Source organism: Oryzias latipes, chromosome 18 (genome assembly GCF_002234675.1).
Source record: "Oryzias latipes chromosome 18, ASM223467v1".
Lineage (NCBI taxonomy): Eukaryota > Metazoa > Chordata > Actinopteri > Beloniformes > Adrianichthyidae > Oryzias > Oryzias latipes.
Genome location: NC_019876.2, coordinates 29,412,853 through 29,436,060, shown reverse-complemented (window position 1 = coordinate 29,436,060; position 23,208 = coordinate 29,412,853). Strand labels below are relative to the sequence as shown.

Genomic DNA, 23,208 nt, shown 5'->3' with positions numbered 1-23,208 from the left:
CACCCCAAACCAAAGGCCAGACTAAGCGGGCTAACCAGGACCTGGAGGCAGCTTTGCGCTGGATTGCAGCTAGTCACACTGCATCCTGGTCAACTCATCTTCCCTGGGTTGAGTACTCATATAATTCCTTGTTCTTCTCTGCCACAGGTCTGTCTCCATTCATAGCATCCAATGGCTATCAGCCTCCCCCCTTCCCCTCTCAGGAGAGAGCAGTGGCTGTGCCTTCCGTCCAGGACCATCTCCAGAGGGCCCGTCATGTTTGGCACGAGGTCCGGGCAGTCCTCTCCTGCACGTCGTCTAGGAACCGCGCTCTGGCGGACCGCCACAGGGTCCCAGCCCCGGACTACAGACCGGGACAGAAGGTTTGGCTTTCCACACGTGACATTCCCCTGCAGTGTGAGTCCAGGAAATTGACTCCGACGTTCATTGGCACTTTTTTTTAGATCAACCGGGTCATCAACCCCTCGATGGTCCGTCTGAAGTGCCAGCCCCCCTGCATCCACCCGTCCTTCCATGTGTGTCTCCTGAAACCTGTCTCCTGCAGTGTTCTCAGCCCCCCAGCCGAGCCCCCTCCTCCTGCCTTGGTTGTGGATGATCATCCGGCGTTTCCTGTTCGCCGCCTTCTGGATGTCCAACGACGGGGTCGTGGCCTGCAACCCCTCGTTGACTGGAAGGGTTATGGCCCGGAGGAGTCTCTGAATGTAGTGTGTATGTGTTGTGTGTGTGGTGCCAACATGCAGTGTGTGGTGCCTGAAAGTGAAAATTGGGGCATGGACCAGTGAGAGATGAGCCCAGATGCTTCACCGTGCCCCCTCCACCAGACCACCCCCACAAGACTCTAGATGTGTCTATGTCAGTAAAAGTGGAATGGAACAACCATCTCCTTTGTCTTTTCCACATTCAGGTGGAGATTGTCTTTGCACCACAGAGCAGCCTGCTCACCTCACTTCTGTAGGTGGTCTCATCGTTGTTGTTGATGAGACCCACCACTGTTGTGTCATCCTCAAACTTGATGAAGAGGTTGGAGCTTGATGTTGGGGTGCAGTCGTGAGTCAGCAGAGGGAAGAAAAGGGGGCTCAGCACACATCCTTGGGGGACCCCTGTGTTCATTGTAATGGAGGTGTTGTTGCCGACACATATGAGGTGGAGAAATGAAACACCTGAAGATCCTGATCCTTTGAGGGAAAACAGAGATTTAGATGTTTGGAAAGATCAGTTTGAACAGCAAGATCAGCTTCTAAACGTCCTGTATCAATCAAAGTGTCAAACTAAAGTGTTTTTCTGCTCCTCACATCTTTCTTACCGCTGGAATCTGTCAGAGTTCTTCCTGGTATCTCTGACAGATCTGGAAGATCCACATTCTTTCAGTTTGATGTTTTCTTTGTGATCAAATCTCTGCCTCCAACGGCTGTTATGTTAACGAACAAATTTCCCACGTGTGGGATCACTAAAGTATTTCTGATTCTGATTCTGATTCTTTTCTGACTTGTTCACATTCAGACTTCAATCTGTTCAGTTCTGAGCTTTAGCAGTGGAGAACGATCATCTTAATCCTAAAAACATTTACACCTTAAAAAAAAATCTGACAATATTTATCTAAAAATCCAATACAATCTATAATTAAACTAATAACTCTACATCATCAAATCCATTTAGGATCTTGTGGATTTGAAAAGTTGTGATTCTAACGGAGCTGGAAAGAAAAAGCTTCTCAGCTTCACGGTCAGACATTTTCCTGAGCTGCATGTGAACAAACTCTCTGTTCCTCTAAGTTTGACTGATCAGAAGGAGCTGGTTCAGCGGGCCCGGCAGATCCCACCCCCCAAACCCACCCCAGCCCACTGAACCAGCCAGGATCTGGCTCAACACCATCAGACCCATACTAGGTGATGTGACTAATCAACTGGGACCAGGGAGAGTCTGAAGCTGACAGAATATGTGTGGAGGACATTATCTCTAAACTAATATGCTCTGACATGAGGTTTCTGTAGTGGTTGATGCTAAGATGGTTTTAGATTTCCAGTTTAGGAAGAAATCAGATGGTGAGAACCATATAAGCCTTGTTGGATTCTATGTTGTTACTTAGGTCACCTAAGCAGAGTTTGGGACATATAGGGACCTTATATTTAAACCAGATTGATAAATCCTCACTGACCTTACTCCAGAATGATTGGACAGGTGAACAGAACCACAGGGCGTTTAAATAGTCGTCTATGTTGTTATCTGTGTACTGTGTGCATACAGCAGACTGATTGAGACCCATTTTAAATAATCTCTGTCCTGGTAGTGAATTCTGGGGAGAATCTTGTACTGAATAAATTGTAGATTAGGACTTTTGGTCATATTAAAGGCATTCAAACAGATCTGTAGCCGAAATTGATCACTAGAATTCAATGATAGCTCATTTAGCCTTGGGTAGGTTAATCGTGTCTTTTATGTTAGATACATTTGTACATTTTGGAAGTGAACTTTGGATTCTTACGGTCAATGAAATGTGTTACTGTAGCAGAAGGTTCTGGGTCTATTTGGGTCAAGGAGGAGTTTCTGCTTCATGACAGTAGATGACAGATGAGGGGAGTTCATGTCACGCCTGGAAGGAGGAAAACAGAAAGCAGAAGGTCACATGACCTTCACTGAGGTCAACAATCTGTCAATCAGCTTGAAGCTCCGCCCCTCCTCCCACTGACTATCAGGTTTCTTGTTGAACTTGTTCTCTCTTTAGTTTCTCTGAACTTCCTGCTGTGTTCATGTGATGTTTCTTCCTCCATCTTCATCTTCATCAAATTCTCAGGTCAGTTTTCAAACATCCTACAGCTCCTGACACTAATTTCAATTCAATTCAATTTAATTCAATTTTATTTGTATAGCCCAAATTCTCAACAATAGTCGTCTCGATAGGCTTCGTCTCGGTAATTGAAAAAGTGAAACATGAAATCAAAAGGATCACGAATGCAAAGAGTTCAATAGAAAAATACTAAAATGAACTAACAAACTGACTAAGCTATACTGGCATCCCTGCCCTTAGACCCCCCTTCGCGGTAAGGAAAAACTCCCAAAAAAACGGGATTACGGAAAAAACGAAGAAACCTCAGGGGTGCCCACATGAAGGAGGGATCCTCCCCCAGGACGGACAGGCGATTTACCAGAACTCTGAGAGAAGAATTAACTTATCTAAATCTACAACTACATATATAAAGTCCAGCAGACGAGCTTCATCCAGCCGTGGTTGTGGGGACAGTCAAAGGCGCGAGTCGAGCCGGAGACAGGATCCACAGCCAGGTGTAGGAGCAGGAGCAGAGACGAGGTACTCGGTCAGGTACTGGAGCACGGGAGGGCCAACTGGAGTCTGGAAGCACTCCCACTCCCCAGGAGGGGAAAGAGGGACAATACATGAATCGCACTGTACCAAACAGAGGCATGGAGAACTAAATGATGAATAATAATCAAGAATAGAGAAGAGAAGGAGGGTAGAAGTAAAAAAGGAAAGAGGACAGAACCCCAGTGCACCATAGTTACCCCAGCTTCAACTTCTAGCAGCCTTTTAAAATAAATAGTTATTATTAAGTTTAATTTAAACAAATTAACATTAAGTTAAATAATCTCTGAATACTAACTAGTCTGACAATAAGCCTGTCCAAAGAGGAATGTTTTCAGTCTAACTTTGAATGTAGAAACTGTGTCGGCCTCTCTTCCATGAGCTGGGAGTTTATTCCATAAAACAGGGGCTTGGTGGCTAAACGCTCTACCTCCAACCGTACTTTTACTAATTCTAGGAACCACAAGCAGTCCTGCATTTAGTGAGTGAAGTGTTCTGATTGGATGGTAAGGGACTATGAGGTCCTTAATATAGGACGGGGCCATTCCATGTAAGGCCTTATAGGTTAACAGGAGGATCTTGAACTTGATTCTAGAATCAACTGGGATCCAGTGAAGTGAAACTAACACAGGAGTGATGTGATCTCTTCTGCTAGTTCCTGCTAACAATCTAGCAGCTGCGTTCTGAACAAGCTGGAGACTTCTTAAGGAACTCTTAGGACACGCTGCTAACAAGGAGTTACAGTAATCCAGCCTCGACGTAACAAATGCATGGATGAGTTTTTCAGCATCACTCTTAGAAAGTATATTTCTGATCTTAGCAATATTCCGCAGGTGGAAAAAAGGCAGTTCTACACGCCTGAGATATGTGAGCCTTAAATGATAAATCCTGGTCAAATAAAACCCCAAGGTTTCTAACTGTGGAATTAGGGGCTATACTTATACCATCCAGGGAGACTATCTGAGCAGACAGAGCATCTCTGAGGTTTTTAGGACCAAGTATAATGACCTCAGTTTTTTCTGGGTTCAAGAGGAGGTAATTAATTGTCATCCAGGTCTTGATGTCTCTGATGCACCTCCAACAAGAAGCCCCGCCCCCTTTTTCACGTCCACCGTGTTGATGAGCGTCAGAAATAAACCTGATCAGATCCTGGTCTTCTGACTGTGGAGCAGTGGGTGTTCACTTGGTAGACAGCAGCCAGGTTGAGGGTTTGATTCCAGGAAGGCTGCTCCACCTGATGACCCGCCCACCTGTGCTGCCCCACCTCCATCACAGGTGGACTCTTCCTGGTTGTGAGTCACTGATCAGTGCTGCAGCTGCGTTGACACGGTGAGTGGAGACTCTTCTTCCTCTTCATCTCTTTGCAGAAACTGAAGGGAGTTTGTTTCTGGAACTCTTCCCTAACTTGACTGTTTGATTCTGAATGTTTGGAGAAGATCTTCTTCTTTCTCTGCAAACTCTCATCCTTCTGCTGTTTCCAAACCTTCATCATTGTTGGATCAACAATGGAGGACTCTTCTTCATCACCTCAACAACAATCAGCTGATGATTGTTGTTTTACTAAACTCTTAAAGGTTTTATTTCTGACTCCAAACCTTCCTGTTCTCCTCCATCCAAGTCTGTGTGAGAACAGTGTTGGGAGGAACTTATTACTAAAGTAATAGATTACAGTTCCAGGTAACTGTGTGCTGGAACACAGTCATATTTCCTCATTCCAGGTTTATGAACTCTCAGATTCCATCAGACCAACAACCTAGAATAGAAATGTTTGTAGCAGAGCGACCATGAGGCCTTAGTGGATGAAAACAAATATTTTTCTGCTTTTCTTCTCCAACTATAAATTCTATTCTTTCATCTCATCTTAATGATTGTGTTCAATCTGCTGTTAGTCTTTGTTGACCCTAAACTTTAGTTGTTGCGTTCCTCTTTGGTGTGTCTTGAGTTGTCTGTCTAGTTTTTCTAGTTCAGTCATTTGAACGTTATGACAGACTATTAGAGCCTCTTTAACGGCTGCATTTCAGGCCAAGTCTATTTGGTTTTCATCCACAAGGTTGTCTAACACTGTCAAAACTGTATGGGAACACAGTCTTAACCTCCACATGAGGGAAAAACTATGGAAGTCAGCATTGTCTCTTGTCCATTTGTCCAGGGTCCACTATATCAATGCCAGAATGGCCAAAATACATCCTTCTGTTAGTGATGCTTGCAGCAGATGTCACCTCTCTCCTGCTAACCAGGCCTATATGTTTTGGTCCTGTCCAGTGCTCGTATCACTTTGGTCAGAAATATTAGACACATTATCAAGAGCGTATAGATATTCCATCAAACCAAATCTCATGTCTGAAATATTTGGTATTCCCACAACTCCTGACACGCTAACTGAAGGGTTCACTGCATTCTCCACCCTATCAGCACGCAGGCTGATCCTGCTGGACTGGAAGCTCCTCCGTCCTCCTTCGCATGTCCACTGGGTCTTTGAGGTGCTTCATAATCTCAAACTAGAGAAGCTAAGAAACTCACTTCAAGGTTCACTTAGTAGGTTTCATGAGACCTGGGGCTCTTTTCTGCAATACATGGACTCTATGACATTTCCTCACAATCTGGAGGCTGACTGAGCGCCGGTGTGACAAAGAGTTAAGACCGTTACCCCGCTTACCTCATTCATTTCATTATTAAAATAATATTACATTAAAAGAAAAATGTTGTTTGTAGTTCTGAATGAATATGTGGTTTACTTCTACACAGCACTGTCCTCGCCCTGACATCTGATTATACACTCTTTATGACTGCTAATATGTAGAATGTTCAATAGACAAAGTTAAAAAGAGTATTGGAGCCACCATCAAAATAATAAAATAAATACATCAACCAGAATAAAGTAGTAAAATGATGAGGAAAAAGTTATAATTTTATGAGAATGAACTCGTAGGATTATGTGTAAAAGAGTCAATATTATACGATGATAAAGTTATAAATTCATAAGTAATGAGTTGAGAATCAAAGTCTTACATTTATAAAACAATAATCTACTTCCTGAGAAAAGTCTAGATAACAAAAAGGAGCCAGGATGGTGAGAGACATAGAGAACATCGTATTTCATTCAGAAATAGTGAGTCCACATTGTTTTATTATACGTTTAAGGACATTGTAGAGAATTTCAGGACACTGGACTGCTTCAGGAGATTCTTGACCCACAGGAAGTGGATTTCAGGCAGAACCGTTTATGCCGTCTGTAGCTGCAGAGGTCCAAAGGCGTTAAGGTAGAGTTACACCATCAACTCTATTTTTGAAAAACATGGCTCTTTGATAAATTATGACTTTTTCTCATATTTATACCACTTTATTTTAAAAATGTATAACTTTATTCTTGAAAATGTTTTGTTGTTAAGGCGGTCCTAGTACTCCGTGGTAGAACCAGTTTTAGTGAAGCAGCTGTTTTTCCTGAGGCTCACAGGCCTGGAGTTCTCTGTTTGTTCTTTTTCTCAGGGTGTTTTCAGTCTGGAAAAGTCTGTTGGAAGATGTTTCTGTTGTGTTGAATCAACGTAACAAATGAACAGCTGGAGTCTTTTTTTCTGTCTGATACAATAACAATCGTTGCTTCACATTTGTCCTCATCGGTTCCTTCATTCCTAATCTGTTAGATCATGTGAGCGTCGGCTATGGTGGCCGTTTTGGTCCAGTTGTTTTCTCTGAGGATGGATAGTTTTCAGACTGAGACTCAGACAGAACCAAAGCTCAGTCCAATCAGAAATGAACCGAGACCACCTCCAAAGACGGGTCAGAGAGCGGTTCCTGGTCCCAGACCAGGATCCACTTGGATGTATTCAGACTGAAAATCCATTCCAGATTATCGGGGAAACGGACTCTGGTTCACTTTAAACCAAATGTGTCCAGTCTGAAGTTTTGTTTGTTCGGACTAAACTCACCGAAGCTGAATTTTGATCCTCTGATTGTGTTTCCATTGTTTTCACTTTCCCATAAATAAACTTTATTGTTAGAAATCTTCATGAAACCAAATCTTCCCATAGAAATGAGAAAAACTTTGTGGAACATGTTTCTCGTCAGAAGTTTTTCTTCTGCAGCTGTTCTAAAGAAACTAAAAAGTAACCCAGGACTCATGTTACAGTTTTCAGAGAGTAATCCTGTAAGGTAATAGATTACTTTTGAACAAGTAACCAATGCTTTCCAGTTCAGAGGTTCAACAGTGGAATCAAAGTCTCTGTTGGAGCTTTGAGACGAAGAATTCATGTCTTTTTTCTTTTCTCCTCCTTCTGTGATTTCTGTCTGTTTTTCTTGATGCTTCATGTTTCCTGACGTGTAGAAACAGGAAGTTTGTTGTTTCTGTGTCAAAGTGACTGAATGGAAATGTTGCTGCTGCAGCTCCATGTCTCTACCTGGTGGAGCCAGAACAGAAGTGCAGCAGCTGATGGCAGCTTCCTCTGATGATGAGGGTTTCCTCTGCAGGTGAAGGTGTGTGTGAGCTGATGTGGATCCAGTGAATCCGGCAGCATGGATAAGTGTGAAAAACCACAGAAGGGAGCCCCTCCCTCTAAAAGCAGAGATGGTAACCATGACAACAAGAGCAAAGCTCAGAGGTGAGATGAACATCTGTTCATGATCTTCTCCAGGTCAGAGCTCAGGACTCACACCAGCAACCTGCATTCTTCACAGGAACAAACCTGGACGTGGATCCAAAGGGGAAGATGAGTTAAAGGGTGCTAATCCTGATGGCAAAGACATCTGTTCAGGAGAGAAACAGTAAGTGTTTGTCAGAGTTAAAATGGCCGGATTATAGTTCAGATTTTTAATTGAACTTGCTTTTTGTTGTAAAAATGTATTTTCATTTACGTTTGTGATATTGTGACACAAGAAAAGATCAAAATACGACAAAGAATTGGCTTTATACACTTTTTATTATAACAGACTTCCAACATTTTACTTTATAGCTAATTCAGACAAACTATAGTGAGAATCAGAAAAAAATGTAGGAAAAAAATTAGAACAAACATATGAATGAAAAAAATGAATGTCACCATTTTATTACAATTAAAGGCGTATTAATATTCAGGTAGAAGTCATACAATATTGCGATGTGTATCGTATCATAGGACATGTATCAGGATACCAGACTTGCCAGACTCTCACCAAGACACACCCCTGTAGAAATGTCATATTTTTTAAATGTTTAGGGGTTTAGCCTGATGCCGTTGAAAACAATCCAGTTTTTCAAAATAAAACAGTATCATCTGAAAACTAAATTGATTTTTCAGATTTGTGTTTTTGTCCACGCCATGCCATACGCCCAAGTGGCCGGGATAGGCTCCGGCAACCCCGTGACCCCGAAAAGGAATAAACGGTTAAGAAGATGAATGAATGAATGTATTTTTGTCCACAAACAAATAAATGATTCCAGTGACAATAGCTGCAGTCAGTGTCACACAGTTATCAGACTGTGTGACACTGACTGTCATGAACAGAAACTGGTCATTTGTCTTTGATCATGAACAGACTTTCTGACTGCAGATCAGTCTGTTCATGATCTGAGTTCAATAGTTTAATATGGAAGAGAATCTGATGAACCTCCAGAGCAGAAGAAATTAATAAAAAAAAACGTTTTCTCTGGATTTGGTAGATGTTGTTGTTGAAAATGGTTTCATAGTGTGGGGATTTCTCCAAGTCTGAAAAAGTTGATCACATCCACAACATGAGCGTCCAGCAGGTCACCCACAGACTTTACTGCTTTGTTCTCAATATTGTCGTCACAAATGAAATTTAATTTCATGAATGTATTTGTTCCTTTCATGAAAATTATTGATTGTCCAATAAGTTTACATGTTTGTGGAACATTATTGATAATTTTCATGATTGGAAGGGAGCAGAATTGAAGAATACAATTCTTAGAATTGTCTGCTCCCTTTAAAACATTTTATTATATTATAATTTAAGTGCTTAATAGAACTTACAGACACAATGAACTTCATTGAATCAATATTTTCATTATAGCCAAATCTGTAGACCTGTTAGAACCAAACCCAAACTGAATCTCACTTAATTTATGTTTTTTATGAAAGCTGTCTAGTTTGTTAACAAACAACTTTTCTAAAACTTGTAAGTAGTAAATAATTACAGACCAGTAATGATACTGGTCTGTAATTATTAAAAGTATGTCTGTCTCCATTTAAAAAAAAAGGAATAACTTTAGCTATTTTCATCCTCTCAATTTCAGTGAAAGATTAAAGATATGATGCAGTGGTTTAACAATACAATCTATTGTCATTTTTATTAATTTTATGTCAATCCCATCACTGTCATTTGAGGTCTTGTTTTTTAGTTTGTACTGTAGTCAGAATGTCATTTTCAGTCACATCAGATAAATACATAGATTTGGAAATCCACTTTATATTTTTACTACCATCTTTTGATTGTATATTGCATGTAATATTTTCTGCTGAGTTGGGTCCTATATTTACAACAAATGAATTGAATTCATTTGTCATGTCTTCTTGCTTTTTAATGACCACATTGTCTTTAAGAAAGAAGTGAGGTCGTTCCATTGATCCTGACTTATTTCCTATGACCTTATTCAGAATATTCCACGTAGCCTTTATGTTATGTTTATTTTCATACAGAATCCTATGATAATATTTCTTCTCAGCTTGTCTCAATACATTTGTTAACTTGTTTTTTGTTTCTGTTATTTTTAGATTTAGGTTTACTTAGAACTTCTGGACAGTGTCTACTGTAAAGATCTAAATAATGATTTAGAAAAGCCTCATATGCATAATTTACATCATCTGTATACAGTAAACCCTTGTTTATCGCGGGGGTTACGTTCCAAAAAGAGCCCGTGATAGCCAAAATCCTGAAGTAGAAACCTTTATTTTTTTTTTTACAATTATTATACAATTAAATACTGTATTACATATTGAAAAGAAAGAACAAACCATTTTACAGGCTCAAGCATTTGTTTCACTAATTAAAGTACTTTAAAACGTTTTTTTTCAACAAATAACTTCTGTACTGTACTGTCAAACATTAATTTTAATCATCAATGTGAACAGAAGGCTTCAAATCGCGGAGATTAGCCCCGCCCACCGCGACCCGAGTAATTGGATTAAACGGGACGAAATTTTAAATGATAAAAAAAATACAAAGTACAGTGGGACAAATAGTGACTCAGGTGTATTTCACTGCTCTTCAGACTGAGCCGCTGCATCCTGACTCCGCTCTGCAGTGTTTTCTTCTTTTGAATCCCGCGGTGCAGCTGTGTTTGTTAGGGAGAAGAACATGGTGATAGGCAGTTGTTGTTGTTGCTCTTTTTTCTTCTTTGAAAAAACATCCTTATACACCGACATGCCACCATCAAGAGAATTTGCACGTACACAATATAAATTTGACAAGCTGTTTTACGTACGTGTACATTTAATAATTAAACTGCAACGTTATTGACGCACAGGTAGAGAAGAAGCAGAGTGACTTTTTAGCCAATCAGAATGCAGAACACAATGCACGATGCAAATCCGTGAAGTAGCGAAACCGTGAAAAGTAAACCGTGTTATAGCAAGGGATCACTGTACATTCCATTCCTGATTCATGAAATCGTTTCTGAAAGCGTTCACAGTTTCATCATTCCTTATTCTTTGATAGATTTGGTGGATTTCTGCTGACTTTTGTGGCAATTTAAAGTCAAATATAGCAAATATAGGCAAGTGATCACTTATGTCATTAATTACTAACCAACAATCTTTCCATAATATTGGTAAACATATTGTCTATTACAGTTGCACTAGTTGTAGTTATTCTGCTAGGCTTTGTAATCAAAGGATACAGTCCTTTAATGAAATAAAAAAATCAGATGTTTGTAAATGTGAATCAAGCTTGATGAGATCTATATTGAAGTCTCCACAGATTTAATTGTTTACGTTGGTTTAGATTATTTAACATATCTTCTAAATTGTCCTTAAAAGTTTCCATTTTTTGATCCTGGTTTCCTATCTACACGTCCAACAGTCATATTTTTGTTTTTTGTAACTCTATTTCCACAGCAACACTTTCCATTAAATCATCCATAGCAGAAGTCATTCATTTTACAGGTTTCTACTTTAAACTGTTGTCAATATAAAGGGTGACCCCCCCCCCACTCCTATTTGTTCTGCTATTAAAATACAAATCATAAACTTCTACTTTCAAATTGTTTTCCTTCCCTTTATTTATCCATGTCTCTGACAGAGCAATTACTTTACATTTTCCTTTAAATGTGTCCAACAAATATTGAATTTTATTAAAATTTCTTGGCAGAATTCTGAAATGAATAACAGAAAATATTCCTCAGTTTTAACTTCACTGAGTTGTTCCTCACAGTAATATCTGCAGATATCCTTGAACTTATTAAACAAATGAGTCTCCGGATCCACATCATTATCAAAATCATAAAGTCCATGTTCTGTATAATCAAACTTAGATGTGTTTTTTGTCATTTGTGCTGAAAATAAAGTCCTGCTTTCTACAGAATAGTCCTCAGTCTGATTCTGTCAGTAGAGTCTAAACAAAAACAGAACTTTAGAGTTTGTCATTTGTTCTGATCCAGGTCTTTCATTTGTCTCACTGCCACCACTTTAGCTTCTGGTGATCCATTTAGTTTTATGAACACGTTTCCATTCCTGGTCCAGTATTTTCTTGTATTTTATGTTGCTGTTTCAGGATACGACATGTCCAAGCTATTTCTGAGTTTTTCTTGGTCAAGTGCTCATTTAAATAAACTCCAGTGGCTTTAAGTTTCTTTGCCTCCTTTAGGATTTCCACCTTGTGCTTTCTGTTCAAAAATCTTCTAATGATTGCAGACCTCTTCTTCTTTTTCTCCTTACTTGGCAGAGTGTGGCATGCTGAGATGTGTCGACTGTCCAGATGAATGTCTTTACTTCTCATATAGTGGATCACTTGTTGCTCCAGGGTGTGCTGCTCCTCAGATGGAGCATCTTCACCTTCTTGATCACTTCTTGGGAAGCAGCCCGGGAATAACTCTGATGTCTGGTCTCTAGCTCTGTGAGCTGAAGGTCATCTGCTCTGGAATTCTGCTCCAAGTCATCCACCTTTTGCTCCAGGATTTCAGTCCTTAGATCCTTTTGTTTGATGACAGCCTTTAGCTCCTGGATCTCTTTTTCCATGAGACCTGTCAGTGTTTTCTGATTTTTTACCACTTCACTGACGTCCCTTGACATGAAGTTCAGAGATTCCTTCATATCTGCAATTTCAGCAGCTAGCTTGGTATTACTGGACATCTTGCTCCGAGTCCCAGCATTGGATGACATGCGCTGCACGCTAGTTCTCTTCTTTCTGGACACAATAACTGCTAATTGTCAAAATTATCCAGTAGAATAAAGTGTATACATGTAGCACAGACACCAATATCTTGTCTTTTGATGGATGTCACCATATTTTAGCGATTTTTGATGGATTTAATCAGACCTTTAGGCTGAGAAAAGCAGTGGCAGCCATCTTTGTGCTAAAGTTAATTAGGAAAAAAAAAAGCTTCTTACTGGTCAATATTGAATACTTTCCCAACATTTAGCTCTGTTTCAGTCTGTTCATGATCTTCTCCAGGTCAGAGCTCAGGACTCACACCAGCAACCTTCATTCTTCACAGGAACCGACCTGGACCTGAATCTGGATCTGGTGAGTCAGAGGGTGGTGATCCTGACGACAAAGACATCAGTTCAGGAGAGAAACAGTAAGTGTTTGTCCGAGTTAAAGACGCCTGATTATAGTTCAGATTTTTAATCAAACCTACGATTTGTTGTAAAAAGGTATTTTCATTTACATTTGTGATATTGTGGCACAAGAAAAGATCAAAATATGACAAAAAAGTGACTAAACTTTTTATTATAACAGACTTCGAGCATTTAATTTTATAGATAATTCAAACAAATTATAGTGCGAATCAGAAAAAACATAGGAAAAAAATATTATAACAATTTTTTTTAAAAGATTATAGAAAATTATGAAAAAAATAAAGCAAAGTCTGACAAAGTTGACCACACCCACAACATGAGCATCCAGCAGGTCACCTGCAGACTTTACTGCTTTGTTCTCAATATTGTCGTCTGGATTGAGTCTCCAATAACATAAACGGTTCTTACTGATCAATATTGAATACTTCCCCAACGTTTAGCTCTGTTTTAGCTAAAGTTTTCAGATAATCCCCTGAACAGAAAAAGTTATATCATCTGCAAATAAAACAAACTGTAACAACTCAGAAATATCACAAATGTCATTTATGTATATAATAAAAAGTTTTCTCTGTTCATGATCTACGTTTTTTCCATCAGGAATCTACAGAAAACTGCATCTGGATCCAGCTGTGGGTCCTTCAGGAGTGACGTGTCAAAGGGTAGTAATCCAGACTTCAAAGACATCCATTCAGGACTGGAACAGTAAGTGTTTGTCAGAGTTAAAGGAGGCTGGATTCTAGTCCAGATGATCTGTAGTTTTCAGATGAAGGACTTGAGGTCTGGTTCAGTTCTGGATCTCTGTGGTCAGACTCATAAACACCAGGCCATCCTCTCTGTAGAAAAACATCATCATAGATGTAGCTGCTGTGCTCCATCAGCTAAACTGTGTTGATCTCCATGAATTAGATCAAGTGTTAAAATGCTTCAGACTGAATCTAATGTTTCTGGAATCTAGATTTATTCTGCTTTGGAAAAACCTTATTCTTATGATTAACTAAACAAATTATAAAATAACATTTCTGAAATTGAATTCAACATTTAATCCTTTCATGCCTGACATTATTTATAACTATGTTAACATTTTCTTAAGTGTTGTTTTTATTTAAAGTGATTGTGGATTGGTGGATTTTCGGGTTATTAGTGAATTAGTGACATGCAGCGTGAAAGGGTTAAATGATGGTGGTTTTAATGTAATTATTGATGATCTGCTAGTTACAGTGCCAGTGTTGTTACAGTGTTGCTTTCATAAACCACTCATGGTCAATAAACTGTGTCTTCCTGCTAAAGTTCAGTCAGGTTGTGTGGATGCCGCCCATGAACAGCCAAGTCTATCTATAGGATTTAGGTCTGGGCTTTGATTCGGCCACTCTAGTCTCCAGACAACTAATACCAAGAGTATAAAATGGTCTTGGGAGCTGGATATGATTACATGACGGGTCAGATGTGGCCCACGGGCCTCTACTTTGACCCATGTGGAGTAAAGGAGTCTTGATGAAGTGAATTAGTGAAGAAGGGACTAACAAACTTTCTGAAAGTTGTTAAAGCTGAGCTGCAGATCACATTGTGTGTGTGTGTGTGTGTGTGTGTGACTGTGATGCTGTGTGTGTGTGTGTAGTGCACAGTTTCACGTGTTTTGCGTTATGTTACTGTCAAAAAGTCTTCAATTGTACAGAATTTGTTTGGCAGGAGAGTTAGATATTAATGACATGCAGATGAACCACCAATCATCAACTACTTAAAAATATTTTACACTGAATTTTCAGACATCATCCTTTTTCTGGACTTTAAATTCAAGACAGTTTTTCTAACTGGACCTCTATCATTTAATGGTTTAAAGACCTGCTGTAAACCATCTCATCCCAGAGGGAATCAGCCCCCACCACTGCAATGTCATCTGTAAATGTAACAGTGTTGTTCTGGTGTGTGGGTTTGTAGATCAGGAGTCTCAAATTCAGTTTACCTGAAGGCAGAGTCTGGCTGAGGCTGAACCTCAGCACGCATGCACGTGTGCATTCAATCTGAATCAGAGCAGATCTATGTGAGAGTATGCTACAATCAGAATGCATCATGCACCGTAACCTCCATCTGCTCCCATGTTAAATGGAGAGGGGTGTCAGGTTTCCTGCCCTAAATGTTTCTGTCTGCATCCATCAATCCAGTCAATGTCCCGCCCCCAGGAGCCACATGTCCCACCGTGATTTTCCTAAATCACAATCAAAATGTGCAATTTTGAAAACAAAACTTTGTCTTTTTCTTCAGCCGGAGAAAGAAAATTGAGGATAACAGAACCTGTTCACCTTCTGAGTCTTGATAGAAAACTCCATGTTTGATAAATGTGACGACTTGATCGGATAGAGTCTAGAGCAGGGGTCGGGAACCTATGGTTCGCGAGCCATATATGGCTCTTTTGATGGTCACATGTGGCTCGCAGACAAATCTTTAATTATACTTCTTTTTTTTCATTAGACCAGTCCTTCTCGGGCGCGATGCGATGCCAGAGGCGCGCAGTAGTAGCGGTGCTTAGAGAGAAAAATCTGCGCCAGCGCTATCAGTTACTATTATCTATTATTTCACAGAGTTTGTACCAGCCGGAAACCTGTGAATTGACGTGCCTAAAACTACGCGCTCCCGTCTCTGAGAAAGAGCGCGCAGATGCGGAGACGGGATGTGTGAGGGAGAAAGCAAGGGGGGGGGCTGAGGTGTTGTGGGGACAGCAGGTGAATCGCGCAGGGATTGTAAAAACGTAAAACCCGCTGCCCGTCACTCACTGCAGCGTGTGAGTATGTGTTTGGCTCCCCGTCTGCATGTGAGCAGTCTTTGTCACATCTACAGAACATTCAGAGCTACGATCACGTTTAAAGTCTCAACGCCTGAACGAAGCAGAAACTCACCACGTATCAACCAGACTAGACCATCAGCAAAACTACCATGAGAAATACTCATCATTTATTAGCAACAGCATAACAATATTAAAAAGAATCCACAGACTTATTGTACTTTAAAAATGTTGAAATTAAATCAAATGCACTCATTCACTTGTATATTTAGTTTTAAACATATCGTTGCATACTGACTTGGACTGGGTGGCTGTTGGGCCGCGTTAAAAGTTCTGGAGTTCATTGAACGCGTCAAGCAGAGATCTGATTGGCTCTCAGTTCTGTCGCTCAGCCTGTTGTTAGGTAGTTTAGACCAATGGGGTTCAGCTATGGGCCGAATAAGGGAAATGGGAGGGCTGCAGCGGGAGCAGGGGAATATAAAGTTGGGAGAAGCGCTCTCCTGTCGGCGGGAGAGATTCAGGAGTTGCTGAATTAATTGAACGGCGTTTGTTGCGGTCTGCAGTAATCGGAATAAAGAACTTTAAAAGAGGTTAAGTCTCCGTGCCTCAGTGTGGGGAAGGGACACTACATTATTGTATGGCTCTTTCGAAATTACATTTCAAAATATGTGGCATTTATGGCTCTCTTGGCCAAAAAGGTTCCCGACCCCTGGTCTAGAACAATCAGCATGAACCCTCTTGACTGTGATTGGCCGTTTAGTGGCACAAACATCACGCTAAACTCTGAGATGTGAACATAAAATCAAAGATAGGGAGAAAGTGGGATGTGAGACAACGTATTAGAAAGAAATTGGGTCGCAAACGCAAAAATGTATCTTGAAAACAAAGAAAAGGATTTTGAAAACAAATATTTAATATTTCCATTTGCAACTTAGAAAGTTTTGCTTTGAAAACTGAAAATTTTGATTAGAATTTAGGACATTTTTATCTCTAAACTGTGACTTTTGTTCTCAATGTGGTGACACAATTATCACTGCATATTCAAAGGTCGTAGAAGTTGTAGTAAATTGATGAGCGGTTTGATGCTCTGGAGTCCAGGTTTCAGTCCATTCACTTGGAACAGGAGGACATAAAAGCTCGCCTGGAAAACCAGTAGCATGCGACCAGTGCGTTGGATGAGAGACTGAAGCATTTGAAGCCAAGTGTCCGGGTTTAATGGAGGACTCACATCAGCTTTAAACCAAACTTCACGCCCTGGAAGCACGTTCAACCAGGAACAACATTAAAATTGTCCGCATACCGGAAGGTGCGGAAGAAGGCAAGATTACAGAGTTTTTTCCAGGTTCATCCCAGAACTAAAAGATATTTTCCTACATCCAGTAAGGATGGACCGCGCACATCACTCTTTGCAACCAAAACCTTCTGCAGGAGCTAAACCACTCACCATCCTGGCCCGAGTTCATCACTTTCAGGAGAAAGAGAAGATCCTGAGTTGGTGCAGGATCCAAAGAGGCTTTGAGTACAAAGGGAGCAAGATTCACATCTATCCTGATTACACCAGCAAAGTTATGGATCAACGCTGCACTTTTGGAGATGTGATGCGAGCCCTGCACAGTGATGGGATCAAACACGTGTTGGGTTATCCTGCAAAGCTCAATGTGTACTGGCATGATGGACAAGCGCCCTCTATCTTCAACAGGAGGCAGCGCGCTGTGTAAAGCAACGCAAGTCTCCAGTGAGAGAGTGAGGTCTCACCTTTGCTCCACAGTTTGAACCAACAAGTTTGTGGAGTTACTTTCTAAATGTGCACTGACATGTCAGACTCTGTAGTCTGGCTGGTGTAAAATTGATCGACAATTGATGCTGATATTTATCCTATGTTGGTGGTGTGTAACTCATTTTATTTTAATATAATTCCATGGTGGTGGGTGTTTAACTCTCTTACTATTTAGATAGATCGCAAAGACCACATAGATCACAAAGTAACACGTAGGAAACATAGAATTACAGATGGAGTCCTGGAATGTTAGAGGTCCAATAGTGAAAAGGGGGAAAGTATTCAAACATTTGAAATCTTTTCATGCGAATGTAATTTTTCTTCAGGAAACCCATATTAAAGGTGAAATGCAGCATATTTTGAAGTGTCACTGGGTGTCTCAGGTACACCAGTCATCTTTTACATCACATGCCCGGGGGGGGGGGGGGGTAGCCATATTATTTAGTAATATTTTCCCTTTTCAATTAACATCTGTGAAAACTGATCCACAGGGCAGATTTGTGGTGGTCTCAGGCCTTATAGATTCATTTCCTTTAACTTTCCTAAATGTGTACGGCCCGAACACAGATGACTCAACGTTTTTCAGGAAAGTATTTGACATGTTGCCAGATGAAAATATCTCAAACATAATAATCTCAGGAGATTGGAACTGCTTCTTAGATCCTTTCCTTGACAGACTATCCTCATGCCCTCCAGAGAGTGTATCTCTGCGGGTTTTACACAATCTCATGAACAATAGAAATTTAGTAGAGATTTGGAGAATTCAACATCCCACAGATAAAGATCACTCTTTTTTTTCCAGTGTGGACAAATCTTATAGACGAATAGATTATTTTTTAACTAGGTCTAACCTTATTTCACAAATCACAAATTCTAAATACCAAAACATTTTGATATCAGATCACAGCTCTGTGTTTATATCACTGTCCCTAAATCTACCTAAACAAACTATTCCTGGAGCTTCAACCCCACTCTTCTCAGCTATGATCACTTTATTAAACACATTGCTTTGAAACTCAAAGAATTTATTGAAATGAAGGACAATGGGGAGGTGTTCTACATGGGGAAATTATTTCTTATAGCTCAGCTTTCAAAAAGGAAAAAAATAAAAGGCTTTCTGAAATTAAAATTGCCGTTTCTATTCTAGAAATGACATATCGAACTTCTAAATCCCCCTCTGACTACAGAGAAATATGAATACAATGTAATCACGAGTGATCAGAATAATGTTTTATTCAAACTGAGGCAAAAACATTTTGAGATGGGACATGAACCCAATAAGCTCCTAGCACAGCAACTTAAAGGAATGCAGGCTTCTAGAGCCATTCATAAAATAAAAACTAAAAATGTCTCTCTTCTAACAAACCCAGTAGAAATTAAGAATCGTTTCAAAGAGTTTTATCACTTCTCTCTCTCTTCTGGTCAGAACTTATCACAGCCTGACATAGATAACTTCTTTGGCTCTCTTCCTTTGCCCAGGTTAACTGATGCTGCAAGGTGTCATCTTGACTCCGACTTCACACTGCAAGAAATGATTGCAGCCATCAAGTCATTTCCATCAGGCAAGGCTTCAGGCCCTGATGGCTTTGGCTCAGAGTTTTACAAAAATTTCTGTGATGATCTTGCTCCTCTCATGCTTAGGATGATATGCGACTCCAAACGCAGAGGTAAATTACCCACAACTCTGTATGAGGCCAACATCTCCTTAATCTTGAAGAAAGGCAGAGACGAGGCCGATCCAGCGAATTACAGAAACATTGCTCTCCAAAACTTTGATCGGAAGGCAATAACCAAAATGTTAGCAATCAGATTAAACACGTATTTGACTTCTATTATCCACCCTGACCAGACAGGATTCATCCCAGGCAGACTTTCCTTTTCCAATGTTAGGCGTCTTCTGAACACCGTCTATGCTGATCACAATGGCTCTGATAGATCTGGGGTTTTGAGTCTTGATGCACATAAAGCCTTCGACCAGGTTGAATGGCTTTACCTGTTTGAATCGCTGCGAGGGTTTGGGTTTGGTGAAACATTTATATCTTGGGTGAAACTAATATATTCAGGTCCGTTGTGTTCAATTCTGACTAATGGGGAGAGATCAACGCCATTTCCGTTACAGCGTTCTGTCCAGCAGGGCTGTCCTCTTTCTCCTGCCTTAGCTTTGGAACCTCTTGCTGTTAAAATAAGAGCACATCCACACATCCAGGGCCTTCTGGTTGGAGGAACAGAAACTGTTATTAGCTTGTATGCAGACGATGTATTGCTTTACTTGTGGAATGCTGGGGAGTCTGTGCCCCTCCTTATTGATTTGATTACATCTTTCGGCAAAATTTCAAGGTACACAATAAGTTGGACTAAAAGCGAATTAATGCCTTCATCTAAAACTCATCCGCCAAATTCTCCTCAAAATGTTCCTTTTTAAAATAGCTTATGACCATTTCACTTACCTGGGGCCTGACTATTACCAAAGACCCGAAATTAGTCTTTACCTTAAAATTTGACACAAATTTAACAAAATTAAAGCAGAATATTGAGTCTTGGAAGACTCTTCCCTTATCCATGATCGGCCGAATAAACTCTATAAAAATGGTTTCTCTTCCTAAATTCTTGTATCTATGCCAGAATCTCCCTGTTTACCTCACAGCCTCTTTCTTTAAGGAGTTAGACTCAATAATCACCTCTTATATCTGGACTAACAAAAATGCTCGAATCTCAAAGTCACATTTACAAAAATCCAAGTTGGAAGGAGGTCTTGGCCTACCGGAATTCAAAAACTATTACTGGGCTGCTAATATCAGAGCATTGATGTTCTGGCAGCAGGGATCACCAGACACCATTGGTCCCACCACTCCGCTATGGGTTAAGATGGAGGCTGGCGGAGTGGGAGATTTCTCATGTTTACAGGCTTTGCTCTTCTCCAAACTGGAGAGGGCGGAGTCTCCCTGAAAACTGGGTTTTGTCCTAAAACAATCAGTGTGCATCCTAAATCAAGTTAGAAGCTTTCTCTCTTTGCCGGACATTTCTGTTCAGTCACCAATATGCCATAATCACTCTTTTCTGCCTCCTTGGGATGATGAATTGTATCAGGAGTGGAATAAGAGGGGTTTGACAAAGCTTGAAGATGTATACATAGATAGGTAATTTGTATCATTTGATCAACTTAAACAAAACGTTAACTTTACGAATTCACACTTCTATAGGTATTTACGAATTAGACATTACTTGCAGTCCAAAATAAAACAATTTCAAGATCTTCCAGCTGAACATGATCTTTATGACATTTTCAAAAGTCCCTCTGGCTCTAGACATTTGGTTTCTAGAATAGTGCATTTATTTGATGACAGCACCAGGGTGAAATCGACAAAAATGAAAGATGCTTGGAGCGAGGAGTTGGGCATAGAAATATCAGAATCCATGTGGAAAAGTGTTTATCCAAGATTCCCTCTGGTTCTGTTAACAGCAGACACAAACTCATGCAATTTATAATCATCCATCGGCTCCACTACTCCAAAGTACGGTTGCATAAAATATATCCTTCAGTTACTCCCATGTGTGATACATGTAAAATATCTGAAGGCACATTGGCTCATGCTTTTTGGTCTTGTCCCTCATTGGCTGGTGTCTGGAACAGAATATTTGAATGGTATTACAAAGCCTATGATTGCTCAATTCTACCCGATGCAGAGCTCGCCATTTTTGGCTGCACACGTACCAGAACTATCCCGACTGTAATGCAGCAGCTGAACTTGAGTTCATGACTGCAAAAAGACAAGTTTTGCGAGAATGGAAATCTACGACTTCTCCCTACTTTACATTATGGCTCACTGACATGCTATCTCTCATCCACATGGAAAAATTCCACCATGTCAGTAAAGGTTCACAATAAACTCTGAACACTATTTATAAATCACTTTCAGAAAGTTAAAATTATTAAGCTCTGTACTGAGACTTCATTTTTCTTGCTTCTCTTTATGCCCTATTTGGACGGCCTGTAAATAAATATTGAATAGAATGTAACTGGAATTATTTATTTACTTGTATTTTTTCATTCTGTTTTATAATGGTCAAAAGAGAACCTGAACTGTTTGTTTTGCTTGTCTGATTTTGTCTATTTTAAAATGAACATAAAATATTAAATGAAAAAGGCTGCTGGTATCATTTAGAGAGAGGATTTTCTGAATTTGCTTTTATTATGACAATTCTCATTGGGTTTTTTTTACGTTATATTTTGTACATAATTTTCTAAATAAAAGATTGTCTTCAAAGACATTAATGATCATTTGGCTGCCTTTTTTTCTGGACATCATTGTTTTTTCGAATTCACATGCTTTTTTTTGTTTTTTTTGGTTTTGTTTTTTTTATTTTAAGGAGGGAAGAAGAGAGAGGGATGTTAGAGAGGGGGGGATAGGAGGGTGATAATACAAATTCACATACTTGTTTTCACGGATTCACAGGACTGCTCCAAATGTTATTTCCACATTCAAAAGATTCCTCCGCAGCTGCTCCTCTGCTCTTCTGTTCTCCTGGAAGAGAATTCTCTATACTCAGGCAGCTCGCTGTGACTTGAGTAACCAAAAGTCCACAAGGAGGATGGTGTTAAACGCTGAGCTACAGTCCACAAAGAGCATCCCTGTTAGCTCTCCTCTAGCTCCAGGTGGGACAGAGCATCATGGAGGGCTGTGGTCACAGAGTCCTCTGTGGATGGACTGCCTCTTTAGGAAAACTGCTCAGAATCCAGACATGGTGACTCTGTGACTGTGTGTTGACATGATCCATTGGTTTGCTGTTCTACATCTGAACTGTGACATGAGAATCAAATGACAATTTGGAATTTCATTATTTTATATATTTAGATGATATAAAATATAAACTAATGAGATTTTTTTTAAACTCCCAAAGTAACTTTTTGAATGAGAAATGTAACCACACAGGAAAAAGTACTGTAAATATGCTGATATGTGTTGTTCAATTGGAGCATTTTCCATTGGAGTGAATGGAAACTGACTTGTTAGTAGAACATTCTAGCTGTGACATGACTCAAGTTAGTTTGGTAAAAAAACATACCAGTACAGACAGAATGGAGCTGATTGCTGCTGATTCTCCACAGACTGGACCAGCAGAGCTCAGAGACTCCCAGTGGTCCGTCTGTCCAGCAGCATCAAACACAGCTGGACTCCATCTTTCTGGTCTGTACATGAACAACAACTACTTTCCCATCATTCTGTCCACAGTCGTCTCCATGCTGCACTTTGCAGACCAGTGGACTGTCAGAGTGTCCAACATGGAGCTGATGTTTGGCTCCATGACTTCACTCTGATTGGCTCATTCATCTGGAATTCTGTTGCAGCTGCTGGAGGACAACATTGTCACTTTTGTCAAGAAGGAGCTGAAGAAGATCCAGAAGCTTCTGAGTCACAGGGAGGAAGAGGAGGAGCTGGAGGCTGAAGATGAAGAGCAGAGGAGCAGCAGACAGTCAGTGATGAAGATCACAGTGAACTTCCTGAGGAGAATGAAGCAGGAGGAGCTGGCTGATGGACTGCAGAGCAGTAAGAGGATTTCTCTGAAGGTTTCAGCTGCTGAGAAATGAAGATTTCCTGATGTCTCAACAGGG

At 40.2% G+C, this 23,208-nt stretch overlaps 1 protein-coding gene across 1 annotated transcript in view; it reads left to right on the top strand.

The window, feature by feature from the left end:
• Positions 1-4,615: 4,615 nt before the first annotated feature.
• Positions 4,616-23,208, top strand: part of LOC110016811 (NACHT, LRR and PYD domains-containing protein 12-like) — a 35,108-nt gene continuing 16,515 nt past the window's right edge. The window contains exons 1-7 of the mRNA XM_023966195.1: positions 4,616-4,645; positions 7,781-7,911; positions 7,988-8,074; positions 12,960-13,043; positions 13,642-13,746; positions 22,705-22,783; positions 22,945-23,143. Of these exons, the coding sequence (XP_023821963.1) occupies positions 7,826-7,911; positions 7,988-8,074; positions 12,960-13,043; positions 13,642-13,746; positions 22,705-22,783; positions 22,945-23,143 (640 nt within the window). The 5' untranslated portion in view covers positions 4,616-4,645; positions 7,781-7,825. The remainder of the gene's footprint in view (positions 4,646-7,780; positions 7,912-7,987; positions 8,075-12,959; positions 13,044-13,641; positions 13,747-22,704; positions 22,784-22,944; positions 23,144-23,208) is intronic.